This window comes from Aspergillus welwitschiae (genome assembly GCF_003344945.1).
Source record: "Aspergillus welwitschiae strain CBS 139.54b unplaced genomic scaffold BDQ94scaffold_28, whole genome shotgun sequence".
NCBI lineage: Eukaryota > Fungi > Ascomycota > Eurotiomycetes > Eurotiales > Aspergillaceae > Aspergillus > Aspergillus welwitschiae.
Window position 1 is genome coordinate 159,519 of NW_020798722.1, and position 16,768 is coordinate 176,286.

Sequence of the window (16,768 nt, forward strand, 5' to 3'; positions counted from 1 at the left end):
TGTTAGGGCACGGCGCTTCCTGAGCCTCTTCTCGATTCTTATATTGCCTCTCAATCGCGCGGCCAGGCGCAATCCTTTGAACTGCACGGCTCGAGCCTTATGTGAAGCACAGCCCGACTAGGCTTTTAGAACACTCCTTCAATTCTGCGCATTTTGACTCTGTCCCGGCTGGCCTTGGACAGTGTTCATCGTCTCTCCTTCCACTGTATAATACGCGCTGCTTATATCACGGACCTCGCTTCAATTGCGGTCTTCTTCTAGAACCCAAACCCTAATTCATACTCACTACGCATCCGACGATTGTCAGATCTGCTTCGTGCGAGAATGGCTTCCACTACTTTGATGACGTTTCTCCTGTAAGTGCACCTTGACAACACAGAGGGACCGCTGCTGATATCCATCATAGCTCCACCCACCCCCATGTTCAATCAGTCAAGCTACTGGGGTCATGGGATAACTTTTCCCAGCCCTATATCATGGAAAGAGATAAGCGCGTCGGCGCAGGGCAGTGGCGGGGATGTCACACCTTTACGAACATCGTATGTGATGGCTCACCAACGCATATGACGCCAGCACGCTCTGGAGGACTCAAGATGGGCGGTACTTACTGGTACTATGTATGTTGTCACCTAGCCTCCCCCGCTCAGAACATCGATCTGACACCCGGTTTAGTATTTGCTGGATAATGATGTAGAATATTATAATGAGGCAGAGCCCATGACAACTCACTGTCCTCTCCTGCCGGGTCAACCGGTCAATGTTCTCAATGTCCCAGTTATTCTCCCGGATACATTTCCCACTCATACGCACGTGAGGAGTCCCAGCTCACAGAAGGCGGATCACCGAACCATGAACCCTGAAGACAAGTACATGAATCCTCGACAGCCGCCTAAGCCAAAGCTTCCTCGTCTTCGCACGTCTCCTCCTTTGTTGCAGCAACCGGCTCCTGCTTGGTCATTCAGCACATCTCCTCTCGGGATTATCACTCACAGAGGCGCGTCGCAGCCCAGTAGCGCAAACCCGAAGGCGAAGGGCGTGGACGCACCGAGAGCAGCCGGCTGCAAAGCTGCTCGCTCTGTGTCACCGCCTAGATCGAGGGGTCTTCGCGCCGCGTTCCGACATTGGAATACATCTTCACCCGATCTCGGATCCACTGAAGACGACTGCCGGGTAAATAAGCCCGCTGCAAATCATGGGATCAAGGGCCTGTTTGGGAGGCAAGAAGAGCATTCTTACCTCGCAGTCCAACCGCCTGCTGCTCCCAGCAATGATTTTCAACATTCGACTGGTTCCGTCCGCCGCACACCCGGAAACTCCGGAGAACGCCGTTCGATGCCGTTGACCATCCAAGACCGACGAGCGCTCAGCTCAAAGATTAGAGAGAACGGCTCTCACAGAGCTCCTCTCACCGTGCAGACCAAACCAGGAAGCGAAGCTTCCGAAATGCACCCGACTCAGGAGGGACATCCGCATATATTCAGAAGATCACTTCCCATGGAGTCACCATCGATGTTATCGACTGCCATTGGGCCCTCGAATTTCGATCTTGCCACTACTCCAACCGGCTTCACTACCGGTGAGAAGAGGCTCCCGACATTACCCAATACGCCGTCATCAGTCATGGACGAAGCGCTTCGAGACATAGATGAGCAAGAGAAGGCTCTCGACCCTGAGGCTCTCGGTAGCCATTTCTCGGATTTCACCGATACTGAGTCCGTGGCTGGCAGCTCCGTGTGTGAACGGAGTCACTTTTCGGAGTGGACGGTAGACACGGATGTTCTGTCTCCTAAGTCTATGACATGTCCAATCACTGTCACCCAAGAGGCCCAGGTACCTTCCACGACCGAGTTCGCTGGTACAATGGATTTCCTCAAAACTTCTATACCTGCGGATCTTAGTGACCCAGACACTCCCCATCTTACAGTCAACTCCCAATCAGCGACCACTTCCATCGCAGGTGATTCGCCTCGCTTGGATCTCCCTCTTCCTCGACTTTCCATTTCATTATCCCCCTCTGATCTTGACATCCCGGGTCTTTACATTGATGACGAAGATCGCGTGGAAAGCAACCCCAAGCGACACGCTGCCTTTTTCGGGGCGGACGAATCGATCAAGGGTCTCGGGCTTCTACAGAGCCCTGACCCCTCGGCGCTGCAATTCCCCGAGGATGTCAGCAGCGACAAGACCCCCCGTCATTCTCAAGGCTTGGCTGCACCTTGCAAGGACCCTGAGCGCCTCAGCAGGGTTTCGTTACTGGGGCAATCTGCAGCAATGCGCGAAATGATGGATGAGCTGAGCTATCTGAAGCACATGATAGAATCTGGCTCCGGTACAGAAATATGATACTATAGAAGAATTGCGAGACTCCGGAAATCGCACTTTTTGTAATAATACAGCTAGACGGGGGGGGCACGTGGTGTGTGGAATTACTGTGTATATAATTATGATGTTGCATTTTAGCGATTAAAACCGTTTTTTTATGATGGCCAAGGAAATAAAAATCAATATTTACACTTGCATATTATCCTAGTCTTTCTTCTTATAAGTCAGTATACCTTGTTAGATGCTCTTCCCCAGTAGATCGGGAGCGGATCAACGCGAGCCAAACCAACGCGACAAACACCCGCATGCCAAGAGTTTCGGCCATCCGCCAGGGAAATCCAACCAAGACAACTGAACAACAGGACTGGACACACGAAGTACAGGCATTCACAGCGATTGCTTTTCCCTCCCATTATATAATGGACTGAGTTCCTGTCCAACTAATATGGCTGAAGATCATGATTCACGGCCGCCCCATGAGCCACAGCTCACGCCTGTCGGGGAGAAGTCCTTACCCGCAAAATGTAAGGCAAACATTCTGACTTACTGTCCCACGATGGATCTCATCGCTCTGTCAAGTGAGGACGATGAGCTTTTTGTCTACCGCCTGAATGGACAGAAGGTTCTAGGCGGCTCATTCAAAGGCGATCCCTATCTCGATGAGGATGATGGTGGTGGCGAGATTCGAGGATTGAAGTGGAAGAATACCGGTAAGTTGTTTACTTCTTTCATAGTCGAGCATGTGGACATGCAGCTCTCCTTGCTCGTCCCATCTTCTTGGTTTGGAGAAACCTGACATATTGCAGGTCATCTGTTGTCTGTGGCTTGCGCTGACAACACTATTCGGGTCATCAGCGCTTACAGCGGGAAGACGGTTCACCATTACCCTGCTTATCAGTCCGAGGGCGAATCATCACCGCCTGTCAAGGTGACTTGCTTAGGCTGGGGAGTGAATTTCACCGACACCAAAGCAGCCAAGAGGCATTTGCACGACGCTGCCGGGCAAGTCAGCGTCGATGACCTCTTGTCACCGGACAATCATCCGTCCAAAGCAGCAGCTTTGCTTAAGGCTGACTTACCGAGAGAGTTAGCATTGCTTGATGTTGAGTCTTCACTCCCAAAACTAAGCACATTACCAGCAACAGGCAGCGAGTAGGCCTTCCATTCCTCTGTACGACTGACACAGCTAACACAGCATCTAGTGATGATGTATTCAGTTCGCGGGCGTCTATTGACGCCATATTTCATGCTATCTCAAAAAGCGCTAGCGACGCAGTGGATGTATTGTTAGTAGGATTTGATGATGGAACCGTTCACCTGCGCATCTTCGACTGTTTCGAGATTGGCTCTCTTCAGGTCGGAGGTTCTATTGGGTATTCTGGCCCCTGCCAGATCCTTCGTCATGCCTCTCATCCGCTCAGCTCGACACACGCATTATTGGCGCTGGCGCCGGAGGCCACCTCGAGCGCTCTCCATCTCCTCACACTTGATCTTCGCTTCATTACCCGGTCAGGGAGATATCTCTCTCTCCTTGCGCACAAGACGACGCAGCTCCAAAATTTGCTGCGATACATAAGTCAGGTGCAGAGGCAGATTGAGCTTGAATGGAAGAACGCACAAGAATTGCCGACACGCTATATGCGTAGTGTTAATGAGGACTTGCAGGAAAAATGCCACTGCGACTTTGTCACAGCTGCGTATCACCTGGTTGTTACCGGGGATTGCTTCGAGCCATTGAGGGAATTCTTGGTGGATATTGTTGGCGAAAGGGTATGTTTGTGGCAGAATCTGCATCTTATCTTTCGTACTGACGATATCACAGGGACACAAGAGATGGGAAAAGGCTGTTTCTAGCGGCTATGAAAATGTCCGACGGTTAACCCACGAATGCCTTCTTCCCGCTCTGGAGAGGTGTGAAGTACTTTTGAGCCGGCTTATTGGACTATCAAAATTCTATAAATTGAGTGAAGTGCTTGGCCTGGAAACATCAGACCTAACGGCAATCGTGGAGACCCTCGATTGTCTTCATCTTCTGGCCCATCACATACTAATCCATGCCAACGAGGAACTAACCCAGTTTAGCTGTTTCTCTAGATGGCTCCGCCATGAGATAGACATGCAAAGTGCGGAACCAATGTCACAAACTTTAGAGGAGCTCATGGAGAAGACAGACATGGTCGAATACCCCCAGACATTGAAATACATACGAGGCGCTCTTACCAAGAGCAAGTTGCGGAAATTTATTCAGCAACTTCCCATGATGGGGATGCCAAGGCCACCTACCACGTCCTCAGATAAATGGGCTCCAACTGGCCAGGACAGATCATTCTATGACACGTTCAGAAAGCTTCTTGAGCAGAGTGATAGCCCCGAGGAGGCCAACTCGGTTGAACTACCCAAGATGAACGACCTTACGAAGCGATTGGGGCTACAGTTCGAGAGGGTCTTTGGGCAGATCGCACTAACACAACGCCGGGGAATCCTTCATCGTTCACCATTGGCTCTTCATCCCGACTGTGATAAGGATGTTATCGATATTGTGATGTGCAACGAGGTAAGACATTGCTGTGGTTTGTGGTAAGAGTCATCGCTTATGAGGTATGCAGGATACCGAGAGGAAAGACCAATGTGTGGTCTACATTGCTACTAGATCCACCAAGAAAAAGCACCTGCGTAAGCAAATCCCGCCATATGAAGACCCTACTATGATGGCGTACTGATGTCCCCAGTCTGTTTCTATCGCGTTGAATTGGACTCAGAAAATGGTGTCAGTTCCACTCGACGCATATCTACCGGGGCCCTCGATCTACAGGAAGGAGAAGTCCGACAGGTTCAGTTCGTTGAGGATGATACAGTCGTAGTCTTGTGGTCGAACAATAGTATGCCTTTCTTTCTCACCCGTGGGCCTCTCTCTTTCCAGATATGCTAACTTCCGTTGCAGAAGGAACCTTTTACCTTCTCAGCCTTCCTTTCCAGCCTGCAACGACAATAAGACCTGGCACGCTTACCGAGTCCATGGCGCTTTGTCCTGTGGAATATCATGATAGCCTGCAGGAGCCTACATCGCCCGACCCAGTTACATCCGCAACAACGGCCGTGGATCTTATGTCTCCAGATTCATCATTTGCGGGTCTTATCAAGCATACTTTCATTGGAACTAAAGTGAAAGCAAAGCCCATTAGAGTTGATGTCAATGGCAGACGCGGTCGCCGGGCGATCTGCGTACTGTATGGCGATGCTATACGATATGAAGTGTTAGACTTAGATGCGGAACTGGAGGATGAGGATGAAGAGGAAGACGAGGAAGACATGGAGGAACTGGAGGAATGATAATAACAAGAACAAGAGACGTTCATCAGCTCTATTCTCACGTCAATCATCTCTCCGTGCACAGGGCACACAACCCAAGGATGCTTTGCTAATTTGCACTACGTCATGTCTCAGCTTCTGGTTCCACTAGGATTCCAATCAGTTGGGAATAGATTCCCTCGATCAACACCAGAGCTGATGAAGACCATCTGTCGATCAATGCTTCCATCGCGTTAAGGGGAAAGGTTCACAGTACTATGAAAGGGTTTTTATCTTAGAGCTTAACACCGAGGCCAGGCTGTCAGGATAGTTGCGGTTAGTTTTTCTGACGATCCACGATCACCACCCGCGAATGGTAGACACACAGAACCCAAAAGAATCTCGATGGAACAGCCACTCGGCACTTTAAGTGGACAGATATAGTTAGTAAAAGCAAGGCCTCGAAAAACAGCCGCGATGATTTGTGCGTTGGGGGGTTGACGCCCTGAGAGATGGAGCTGGTCGCCGGGGTCACAGTAAGTGGATCGAGGACCACTTCTTCAAGCAGCAAAACCAAAACAAGCAAACCCGTGGAGGGGAAAAATTTGGGTTTCGGGAACACAAAAAGACCAGCGAAGAGGAAGAGAGGGAGGGGCACCTCAGGCAGGCTGCCGGCAAGAATTGGCAGTTCTCAATTACAAAATACCGTAATTTTGCAAGAAACTGGTGACGACAAGACCACCGACCATGAAGAGGGAGGGGAAAAGAAACAGCACTTCTCTGCAGCCAGCATGCACCCCTCTCCAGGAAAGTTTGTAATATTGTCTGATAGTACTTATCTACTAGCTATGTAATAGCTTAATGCAGTTCCCTCCCGGTAATAATTATAATAAATCTCCTGGGATCATATTGTTCGCCTTGCCCTCTATTTTTCTCCGGTCGCTACGAATCTGGGCGAGTCACTGACTAGCCGTCACCGACCAACAGATTGGTCACGTGTAATGACTAATCCTAAGAATTCCGCGGGTCTCAGCCAATAAGAAAGCAGGATTCACAGGGCTCTGGCGGGCGCTGACTGGTCGATTCGCAGTTGCTCGTCCATTCTTCTGCTGGAACTGCAAATTGAAGGGAATCGCCCTCACATTATTATTGATCCCTCTCTTTCTCTCTCCTTCTCGCTTCTGCTACTTCCTCCCCCCAGTACTTCCTTTCTCCCCTCTCCTCAATCCGCATAGCTTCGACATCCTTGCCTTTTTTATCCTACACCCCGTCCGTGTCTGTTTATCCGACCCTGGGGCTTTCTCTTTTCCTCTTGTTTTGCTTGGTCCTGGCGTGCACCACCGCCGTCTTTTCGCCCTCCTCTACCCCCCCGGAAGACCTGGTGCATGCCTCGTCATAATCCACAAAAACAACCTCTGCCCTCCATCCTCCAGAGATAATCTCCATCTTCTGTCCACACTACCACTCTTTTGTTGTGGACGGTTTTATAATAGCCTGCTGGTTCTGTCTGCTTTGTTCTCTTTGAGTCAGGACAGCTCCTTCACCTTCTCTATTTTATTGTCTCTTTCGCTTGTGATCTCTTGGTTCTGTTTTCCGCATACGGCAACATGAACGTCACTCAGGTTTTGGAGAGTACCCTCTCGCCAGGTAATTTGTGTTCCCTTCCCTCTCATGTATACAAATTATATTATTAGATTTAAGGCATCAGAATCACTAACAGGCTATCTTGCTGGCAACTATAGATGCGGCGGCTCGTTCCCATGCTGAACAGCAGTTGGCCCACGCGGCGGAGGTTGACTTCGTAAGTTCTGGACTTGTTCTGTTGTCGGTAATTGGTTTTGCATCAGTCATACTAATCATCAACTCTTTTTCGCCGGACTTTAGGCCCAGTACCTTGTCACACTCGGTCAGGAACTTGCAAACGAAGACTCCGCGTCCCACATCCGTACCGCTGCCGGTATCGCTTTGAAGAACGCTTTCACTTACAGAGACCTCGCAAAGCTCCAGGAGGTCCAAACAAAATGGCTACAGCAAATTACCCCAGAAATCAAGGCGCAGGTCAAGGAGCTTGGCCTCAAGACGCTTAACTCGAAAGACGGCCGCGCCGGCCAGTCCGCCGCCCAATTCATCGTCTCCATCGCTGCCATCGAACTTCCTCGGAACGAGTGGCCGGAGCTGATGAACATCCTCGTCCAGAATGTCGCGAGTGGTTCCGATCAATTGAAGCAGGCCTCCCTGGTCACCATCGGCTTCATTTGCGAGTCCCAGGATGCTGAGCTACGCGAGAGCTTGGCTGCCCACTCCAATGCTATCCTGACCGCCGTCGTTCAGGGTGCTCGGCGCGAAGAGCAGAACATGGACATTCGATTCGCCGCCATCAAGGCCCTCAGTGATTCCGTTGACTTCGTGCGGTCCAACATGGAGAACGAGGGTGAGCGGAACTACATCATGCAGGTGGTGTGCGAAGCGACACAGGCCGATGATCTGCGTGTGCAGGCGGGCGCATTTGGTTGCCTGAACCGTATTATGGGTGCCTACTACGATAAGATGCGCTTCTACATGGAGAAGGCTCTGTTTGGCCTGTCGATCATGGGAATGAAGAGCGAAGAGGAGGATGTGGCTAAGCTGGCCATTGAATTCTGGTGCACCGTTTGTGAGGAGGAATACGCTATTGAGGATGATAACGCGGCGGTAAGTCTTGTCCATCATCTGAAAGCAGCTATGCCGTGGATATTGTGGCTAATTTTGAGTTAAATAGGCACAGGCAGAGGGTCTCCCGGAGGTCCGCCCCTTCTTTGGATTTGCCCGCGTCGCCTGCCGGGAAGTCGTTCCCGTCCTCCTGCAGGCCATGTGCAGACAGGATGAGGATGCCACGGACGATGAGTACAACGTCTCTCGCGCTGCTTACCAGGCCCTGCAGCTCTACGCTCAATGCGTGCAGGGTGATGTGATCCAGCCTGTCTTAACCTTTGTCGAGGAGAACATCCGTAACGAAGACTGGCGCCACAGGGATGCTGCAGTTGCAGCATTCGGCGCCATCATGGATGGCCCCGATCCCAAGGTCCTGGAGCCTCTTATCAAGCAGGCTCTTCCTGTCCTCGTTGGCATGATGCAGGACAGCTCCATTCAGGTCCGTGATTCGGTCGCCTACGCGCTCGGCCGTGTCTGTGACTTCTGCTCTGAAACCCTTGACCCTGACGTGCACCTCCAACCCCTCATCACATGCCTGTTCAACGGCTTGGCAAGCTCTCCTAAGATCGCCAGCTCCTGCTGCTGGGCTCTGATGAACGTTGCCGATCGTTTTGCCGGCGACATTGGCGCCCAGACCAACCCTCTGTCCAAGCACTTCGAGGACAGTGTCAAGTCTCTCCTTGCTCTTACTGAAAGGTAAGTCCGTATTTAAGCCCCAGGCTGCTGTTCTGAAGCCAGCCGCTAACTTCATTTCAGACAAGATGCAGACAACCAGCTCCGTACCGCTGGATACGAGGTCCTCAACTCCTTTGTGACCAACGCTGCTAATGACAGTCTTCCCCTTGTGGGCAACCTCTCCGACGTCATGCTTCAGCGTCTGGAACACACTATCCCCATGCAACAACAAGTGGTTAGCGTGGAGGACCGCATCACCTTGGAAGAGATGCAGACTAGCATTACTAGCGTGGTACTTGTATGTTTATCCTGTTCCCAGCATTTCTCCCGCTGTATCTGACTTTCTAGGCTGTTGTTCAACGACTCGAGACCGAGATCAAGCCCCAAGCCGACCGCATCATGCAGGTGTTGCTTCAGATCCTGGCCACTGTTCCTCCTAAGTCCAGTGTCCCCGATGTTGTATTCGCCACGATCGGTGCCATTGCGGGCGCTTTGGAGGACGACTTCATCAAGTACATGGACAACTTTGCCCCCTTCCTGTACAAGGCCCTGGAGAACCAGGAGGAGCCGGGTCTCTGCTCTATGGCCATCGGCCTGGTCAGCGACATCTCGCGTGCCTTGAACGAGCGGGTGCAGCCCTACTGCGACGGGTTCATGAACGCTCTTCTCACAATCCTGAGGGTAAGGAACCAATTCTGCTATGTAAAGAGACCCATTGCTAACACTGCCTCCGCAGTCCTCGACCAACGTGCTGAAGCCTGCAATCCTTGAGACATTCGGTGATATTGCTCAGGCTATTGGCACCCAGTTCGACACCTATCTCAATGTCGTTGCCCAGGTTCTTCACCAGGCCTCTGTTGTGACCGCCAGCAACGACGTAACCCCCGAGATGCAAGAATACATTGTCTCGCTGCGTGAGGGTATCATGGATGCTTGGGGTGGTATTCTCTTGTCCTACAAGGGCAAGCCCCAGGGTAAGTGACTCTTAGACATGCACCAACGAACACTCCATTAACATGATATTAGTCTCCCAACTGCATCCTTTCGTGGACCACATCTTCCAGTTGCTCCACACCATTTCTCAGGATTTCAACCGCAGCGAGGGTCTGATGCGGGCAACTATGGGTGTTATTGGGTAGGTTTCATCCACTGTTACAACTCCGGCCTCATGACTAACGTGCTTTAGTGATCTGGCTGATGCTTTCCCGAACGGCGAGTTTGCTGCCTACTTCCGTAACGACTGGGTCACCAGTCTGGTCCGTGAGACGAGGACCAACAGGGAGTTCGGATCTCGTACTATCGACACCGCCCGGTGGACTCGTGAGCAGGTCAAGCGTCAAATCACGATGTCTACTGCCGCTGCTATGGCGTAAGCCGTTGCTACCTGCTGCTATTCAAACCCAGGTGCTCGTTTCCGAGACCACGCCCCTAGGAGGACGACCTCATCCGTTGGTGCTCTCAGGGAAGTAACGACACTGTCGCTGCTCCCCGAGTACCCGTCCCCACACGGGAATCCAAGCCCGCGTTGTGCTAGCGATCGCTCAAATCCTAGGATTCACTTGGCCGTGCCCAGTGAATCAGCGCACAAGGGCTAGTGTTTCCATCACCCCGTATATCACCACCCTTGCCCAACGACCCTCTCCCTATCACCGATGTATGACACCATTTGAGCACCCCCTACCCCTTCCCCCGCACCTTCCCCTTCTCCCCGTTCCCGTCCCCAACACTTCGGCCCTCTGTCCGGCACGACCCCCCTGCTTTCGGACCCCTGTTGTCATGACATCTCGCAATGCATGTTTGCACTTTCCCTTCCGGCCTTTTGTTTCGATCTTCTCCTCTACTATTACTATCAACTTTGCCACATCTTTGCGCCCCCACATCAGTCCTAATTAGACAGAGGTTCTTTAGCATTATCATGTATGCCCGAGAAGTCATGTAACCAACCCCCTTTGAGAAACACTGTCACGAATCCCTTGACCCTGCTCCACGTATCATCTCATCCTACCAAAAGACCAGTATAGAGAATGGTAAAAAGCAAGAAACAACATGAGAGCAAATAGTAATGCGTAACCGAATGATTGCCGGGACGGACTAGTCTAGCATTGTTGCCAAGCCGAGTCGATTGCCGCAGTGATACAAGACCAAAGTGTGGATTGCGGCATCACTTTCCTATACACGAGTCGGATAGCCTACCTGCTTAGTTAATAAGCTAATGTCTCAATCAAATGTTTTTGACAGCCCGGAAGCAATCGTCTATGGGAATTTGACCATAATGGTCGAATCTTCAGTTTTCTCTATACAAAGTGGAGGTATAGTTGTTTCTGCCTCAGGCACTAAAGGAAGCGGTGAGCAGCACGTGACTGATAAGGGCACGGATCGGCAGCCCTAGCGGCCGCACAGCGAAAACTTCTCACCTCCAAGAGATCCCGCTGCTGTTTTCTCCTCCTACACTCGATCTTACCGACGTCGTCGACACATCCCTCGAGGTATGTATCAATCGTTATTTCGCCCTATTCTACAGCCTCCCAGCTAGTCTGAGGAAGCAATCACCATGGAAATCCGCATATTCGGCCTTGCTGGTGTAGTCCCCCGACAGCAGAGGATAATCGGAGGACCGGGTGATACGCTTTCCTCACTACGGCACGGGCTGAAGAACCCTTGTTTATGCAAAAGGGGCACTCTTTGCGCTCGAGGACTACTGGTGGCTGACTATTATGGACCCAATTCCTCACCGGTGGTGTGAGGACTGGGCATCGTAAATTTTAGATACCTCATATCCTTCGATTCCTCGATTTGAGAATCTCGATTCCACACCGTCAAAATGGTCAAAACTTCCGTCCTCAACGATGCGCTTAACGCCATCAACAACGCCGAGAAGAGCGGTCGCCGTCAGGTCCTGATCCGCCCTTCCTCCAAGGTCATCATCAAGTTCCTTTCCGTCATGCAGAAGCACGGTACGTTCATGTCTTACAACATCACCAACATCGTGAAACAAAGAGTTCCGGGCACTTGCAAGGTCGAACCGCCAAGGAGGTGATGAAAAATTCGGGTTGATAACTAGGCGACGGTTATAGACCAACCACGGCTTTCGCCCTTTAAGTGCCCGAGATATTGACAAGTGTTGTTTACAACATGGCGGCGATCTTACAAGTTTCCGGAACTCTTTATTTCTTCTGTGTTTGGTTAATTTTTAAATCACCGCAACAAATTGCTGACTCTTTTTCCTTCTTCAGGCTACATTGGCGAGTTCGAGGAGGTTGACGACCACCGCTCCGGCAAGATCGTCATCCAGCTCAACGGCCGTCTGAACAAGTGCGGTGTCATCAACCCCCGCTACCCCGTTCAGCTCCGTGACCTCGAGAAGTGGGCCACTCAGCTCCTGCCCTCCCGTCAGTTCGGTTACGTTGTCCTGACCACCTCCGCTGGTATCATGGACCACGAGGAGGCTCGCCGCAAGCACGTTGCCGGCAAGCTCCTCGGTTTCTTCTACTAAAAAGTTTACCCTGGAAGTTTTTTTTTTGATGGCGAGGATCTAGTTTGTGGTGCGAGGGATGAACTCTCGTGGCTTGGCGGAGTTGGATCGATACCCGGCAGAGATGTCTAGATAGTTATTGATCGAGTGATCTCGCGAATGAACTGATTCAAGTCATCATTATTGTTCTACCACATATGCAAGTAGGGTAATCATTATTTTCAGTAAATTTAGGACTGGCCGGGCCGAGGTCTGACCGCCGCCCCATGTTTCCCCGCAACATCTCCCGCTATCCATTTATCAACACCGTCTCATGCCTACACATCCCAGCCAACTACAATCCCTTACCCCCCGTCTTCTTCTCCTAATCCCTTAAGAAAAGTATTCCAACATGCCTCTAGACACAATATACCTCACCCGCCATGGTGTAAGTCCTCCGACCCACCATATCCCACCCCCTACTACTTCCCCGTCTCCCCTCCATCACAACTAAGTACTAAGAAAATATCTCCAGCACCGTCTCAACTGGACAATCGACTACAAAACGGGCACCTACCACGCCCAATTCCCTACTCCAACCGGTAACCCAGCGGACCCAACCCTGACCTCTCACGGCGTGCGCCAATCCCACGAACTGGCCGCCCATTTCACCAGCGACAATGTATCCCCCAAGCCGTTCCGCATCTACAGCAGTCCATTCTACCGATGTCTGCAGACGATCCAACCCACAGTCGAGGCATTGAAGCAGCAGCAGCAGCAGGCATCTACCACCCCAGCTACTAACAATGAGCCCCCCGCAATCGACACCCACGCCGACTTGACCGTCCGCACTGAACCAGGCCTGGGGTACGTTCCCCCTCCTCTCCCTCCCTCCAATTTACCAACATAACATATAAACTGATATCTAATGGACTGAATACAGAGAATGGTTTGGCCCAACAACCTTCTTCCACCACCCAGCCCCTGCACCCGCCTCAATCCTCTCCTCCCACTTCCCCACCATCCTCCCATCCTCATCCAGTGAACAAACCACCTACACCCCCATCCTCCACCCCTCCACCCGCGGCGAAACCATCGCCCAACTCCACGACCGCGTCGCAACCACCCTCTCGGCCCTCATCATCTCCGTAGACGAGGAAATCTCCACCATCGAGGCCTCCCTCCCTCCCTCGCAACGAACCAGCAAAGCAATCCTGATCTGCTCGCATGCTGCGCCGCTGATTGCTATGGGAAGGGCCTTGACGGGGGATATGCCCGCTGATTCCTCGGTCGAGGATTTCAAGGTTTATACGGCGGGTGTTAGTACATTCAGACGTAGAAGGGCAGGGGAGGGTAATAGGGAAGGGGAAGGGGATGGTGGAGAGGGTGGTGGTCTTGCGCCGGGGACGGAGGTAGTTAGAGGTGATGATGGAGGGGTGAAGGTTCCTGACTGGAAGGGAGGGAAGGGGGTTGCTGGGGGGTGGGAGTGTGTGAGTAATGGGGATTGTGCGTTTTTGAGTGGTGGGGCGGAGAGGGGATGGTATGTTTCTCTTCCTTTATTACCCCATATGGTTTTTGTGTGTTGGTTCGGGTATGTTGTGTGGTTGTTGATTGCTAACTGGTGCTGATGTAGGCACTTCGATGGCGACGAGTCATTTGATACGGGCCCCATGGCTGGTCCGTCGGCTACCCCGACTTCTAGTGTAGATTCATCGGCTGAGACTGATTTGGGGGGCAGTAAGTTATAGATAGAGTGGATTATGTGTGGGTGGATGTGGATAGATTACTTGAAGGTACACTGCAGTAGATATATGTTGCGCTAATAGACTAGATATCTTGCCGCACTAAGCGGTATGGAAATATGATCGCAGCTATCAATACATCATGAACACAAGTTTCAAATCACCGAGTATACTCAGTACAAGTCTAATAGCTCCGCTATGGCTAATTCTCAGTTTGGGGTATCGTGTTGGGTGCATTCTCACCCGTTTCTCTCTGTTCGTTCTCGCTGCTCTCCTGTGCCTGTGCCTGAGCCTCACCAGTCGTGCCTGCGTTGGTGGCCTCTTCCTCCTGTCGACGTCGCTCTTCTTCCTCTCTTGCACGCTCTGCGTTCCGGGCCGCTTCTGCGGCATTGCGCACTTCCACGTGTCTCTCGCCCACGCCCGGAACCAAGCTTGCAATGAAAAGCGCCAAGGACCGTTCTACGCGGCGCAGCTGGTGTCGCATTCCGGTTGGCTGAGCAGTGGGAACGTTCCCTTGCCCAGTTGACTGCGTGCCAGGTGGTGCTGGAGTCGGTTCGTCCGGAGCGAAATGAACCAGTCCTTCCAGGTGTCGTTGCACTGGCGCCACAAGCATTCGGTACAACTGCTGTGGGATCCCGGTTTCTGACAGGAGTGAGACAAGGACGGCTAGGGTTACATACACCACGCGAGACCATGTGCCCGGTTCGCTGAACATGTAGCAGAAGAAATACAAGCGCACAAATAGCCACATGCGTCGGAGATTGCGTGTGAAGCTCAATTGCCCGTTGTTTTCGATGCGTTGGTTGAGTACGGCCTGTCGGACAATGTTCTCCATGACAACTGCGTTCGCATTGTGAATCTCCGGTGGAGCACCTGTACGAGGCGCAGAGGCTCCGGTCGGGGAGTGCATGGCTCGGAGTGTATCGAGAGAAGACTGCATCGTTTCTGCACCGCGGGGAGATGCAACCAGGGCTTGATAGCCGTTTGGTGACGAGAGAAGGTACAGAGGAGCCTGCCCTGGTGCGGGATTGGGAGGTCCAGATAGAACAGGTGTGGGCATGGTTCTAGCTTGTGAGACGCGGAGCTGATCGGCGCGGGTATAGATATTAAAGACGCGAGTGAGCAAAGATTCAATCGAGCCGTCGCGCTCAGCACGTGGGTTCTGATATTGGTCGTCGAGCAAAGCGAACAATTGTGTACGTATGCGAATTATATGGTCCATTGGGGGCGCAACCCCCCGGTTCAGTTGCTCTTCGCCAAACGCAATCTGATTTCTGAGTATTTGTAGGCGCAATCGGACTTCTTCGGGGAGGTTGCTATGGACATTGGCTGTTCCCGATGAGCCGGAAGCCATTGTGAAATCAGATGAGATGGACGAATGTCCTGGGTGCGATAGACCAGGTGTTACGTGTGGCCATGCAGGTTGCTGAGCGAACGAAGCTGTCGTAGTCGTGGATGTGGTCGAGTGGGAAGTAGCCCCCGCGGTGCCTGCCGCGACGCCTCCCAACGGCCCGCCCCGTTCCTGCATATCAATCTGTCGACGAATAGCCTCGATATTCCGCCTCAAGGCGAGTCCGATCTCTGCCTCATGGGGAACAGCGGGCAATGCGGGACCTCGATACCTGATCTCTTGTCCGTGAGGCAGGTGTTGCGGCGTGAATCGGTTCGATGAGAATGGACTCTGAGGCGCGGGGTTACCTGAAGCTCCCCGCGGCATTGGAGCAGGAGCTCTGGCAGAAGTTGAAGCATGGGGAACTGGGGCAGGAGGAAGGACGAGGTGGATGGAATACTCGGTATCCTGGGTCAAGTATCACTGTTAGTATCTGCCGACTACAAGGGGGCATAGGAATAAGATCATACGCACATTTGATGACTCTAACACATCATTTAGCGCCACGGCGTCGTTCGTAAGGGGCTTCCCCCGGTATATCAGCCTCTGAGTTTCAGGGGATGGTTCACTCGGAATGGTCTGGGCGATTCGAGCTTTGAGAGTGGAGATGGTGGTGGATGGAGAGATGTCGTGGAGAGTGAATCGGTTAGGAGGAGGTAAAGATGGACATAGCACATGTAATACTATGCTCTGTGGAGATTCCGCCAGAGCGGACTGGGTTTCTGAAGACGCGGTCATCCTGGGATTGTTCTGTCCTTGCGGAGGGATGTTGGGCGTAGACAATCACGGGCGCATAATCGAAGTCGCAATGCTCACTGCAAGAGAAACAATGGCGTAAAGCAGAGGAGAATGATAAAGTTGGGATCAGTCGAGTAAAATTGACACAATGACAATATGAACAAGTGCTAACTAGTAAGTGATGTGCATGAACCAGACAGCGAGGGACCGCGGGAGAAGTATACAGAAGCCGGAATGATGACGGTGTCCTTTTCAACCCGAGATGTGACTGGCCACAACCACGCGAGGCAAGCAACAAAGAAGAACAGCTAGGATGCTCACTTGAACACGATATCACATTCACACCCACAAGCTGTTCAGAACAACCGAGCACACAACAAAACAGTTCGAACACAGACCAGACACAGGCAACAATGACAGTGAAGCCGCGCGGACGAGGGGATTCTGCCAGGCGGTGAAGCAGCAAACGAT

The 16,768-nt window shown here is 52.0% G+C and overlaps 6 protein-coding genes across 6 annotated transcripts; 5 read left to right on the top strand and 1 right to left on the bottom strand.

The window, feature by feature from the left end:
- The first annotated feature begins 69 nt into the window (after positions 1 to 69).
- Positions 70 to 2,591, top strand: BDQ94DRAFT_180993 (uncharacterized protein). Its single transcript, XM_026773790.1, has 3 exons — positions 70 to 356; positions 407 to 617; positions 673 to 2,591. Exons 1-3 carry the CDS (start codon positions 325 to 327, stop codon positions 2,341 to 2,343), a joined length of 1,914 nt encoding a protein of 637 aa, XP_026623690.1. The 5' UTR covers positions 70 to 324; the 3' UTR covers positions 2,344 to 2,591.
- A 176-nt stretch (positions 2,592 to 2,767) lies between these two features.
- On the top strand, positions 2,768 to 5,652 carry BDQ94DRAFT_161157 (putative anaphase-promoting complex component Cut20/Apc4; the record flags this gene model as incomplete). Its single annotated transcript, XM_026769332.1, has 7 exons — positions 2,768 to 3,032; positions 3,129 to 3,474; positions 3,525 to 4,092; positions 4,145 to 4,876; positions 4,929 to 4,995; positions 5,052 to 5,201; positions 5,264 to 5,652. 7 exons carry the CDS (start codon positions 2,768 to 2,770, stop codon positions 5,650 to 5,652), a joined length of 2,517 nt encoding a protein of 838 aa, XP_026623691.1.
- Positions 5,653 to 7,113: 1,461 nt separating this feature from the next.
- Positions 7,114 to 10,501, top strand: BDQ94DRAFT_66230 (karyopherin beta). Its single transcript, XM_026776279.1, has 9 exons — positions 7,114 to 7,257; positions 7,353 to 7,411; positions 7,495 to 8,301; positions 8,369 to 8,997; positions 9,058 to 9,274; positions 9,325 to 9,657; positions 9,713 to 9,950; positions 10,003 to 10,111; positions 10,163 to 10,501. Exons 1-9 carry the CDS (start codon positions 7,218 to 7,220, stop codon positions 10,347 to 10,349), a joined length of 2,619 nt encoding a protein of 872 aa, XP_026623692.1. The 5' UTR covers positions 7,114 to 7,217; the 3' UTR covers positions 10,350 to 10,501.
- Positions 10,502 to 11,402: 901 nt separating this feature from the next.
- On the top strand, positions 11,403 to 12,628 carry BDQ94DRAFT_148316 (40S ribosomal protein uS8). The gene is made up of 3 exons (XM_026767172.1): positions 11,403 to 11,462; positions 11,743 to 11,930; positions 12,210 to 12,628. The coding sequence occupies exons 2-3, from the start codon at positions 11,798 to 11,800 to the stop codon at positions 12,467 to 12,469; spliced, it is 393 nt and encodes a 130-aa protein (XP_026623693.1). The 5' UTR covers positions 11,403 to 11,462; positions 11,743 to 11,797; the 3' UTR covers positions 12,470 to 12,628.
- A 147-nt stretch (positions 12,629 to 12,775) lies between these two features.
- BDQ94DRAFT_181001 (phosphoglycerate mutase family protein) lies at positions 12,776 to 14,235 on the top strand. Its single transcript, XM_026773791.1, has 4 exons — positions 12,776 to 12,875; positions 12,963 to 13,294; positions 13,371 to 13,967; positions 14,061 to 14,235. The coding sequence occupies exons 1-4, from the start codon at positions 12,840 to 12,842 to the stop codon at positions 14,173 to 14,175; spliced, it is 1,080 nt and encodes a 359-aa protein (XP_026623694.1). The 5' UTR covers positions 12,776 to 12,839; the 3' UTR covers positions 14,176 to 14,235.
- BDQ94DRAFT_148319 (uncharacterized protein) lies at positions 13,918 to 16,682 on the bottom strand. The gene is made up of 3 exons (XM_026767173.1): positions 16,034 to 16,682; positions 14,062 to 15,967; positions 13,918 to 13,968 (listed from the first exon to the last, which is right to left on the bottom strand). Exons 1-2 carry the CDS (start codon positions 16,295 to 16,297, stop codon positions 14,372 to 14,374), a joined length of 1,860 nt encoding a protein of 619 aa, XP_026623695.1. The 5' UTR covers positions 16,298 to 16,682; the 3' UTR covers positions 13,918 to 13,968; positions 14,062 to 14,371.
- Between the last annotated feature and the right edge of the window lie 86 nt (positions 16,683 to 16,768).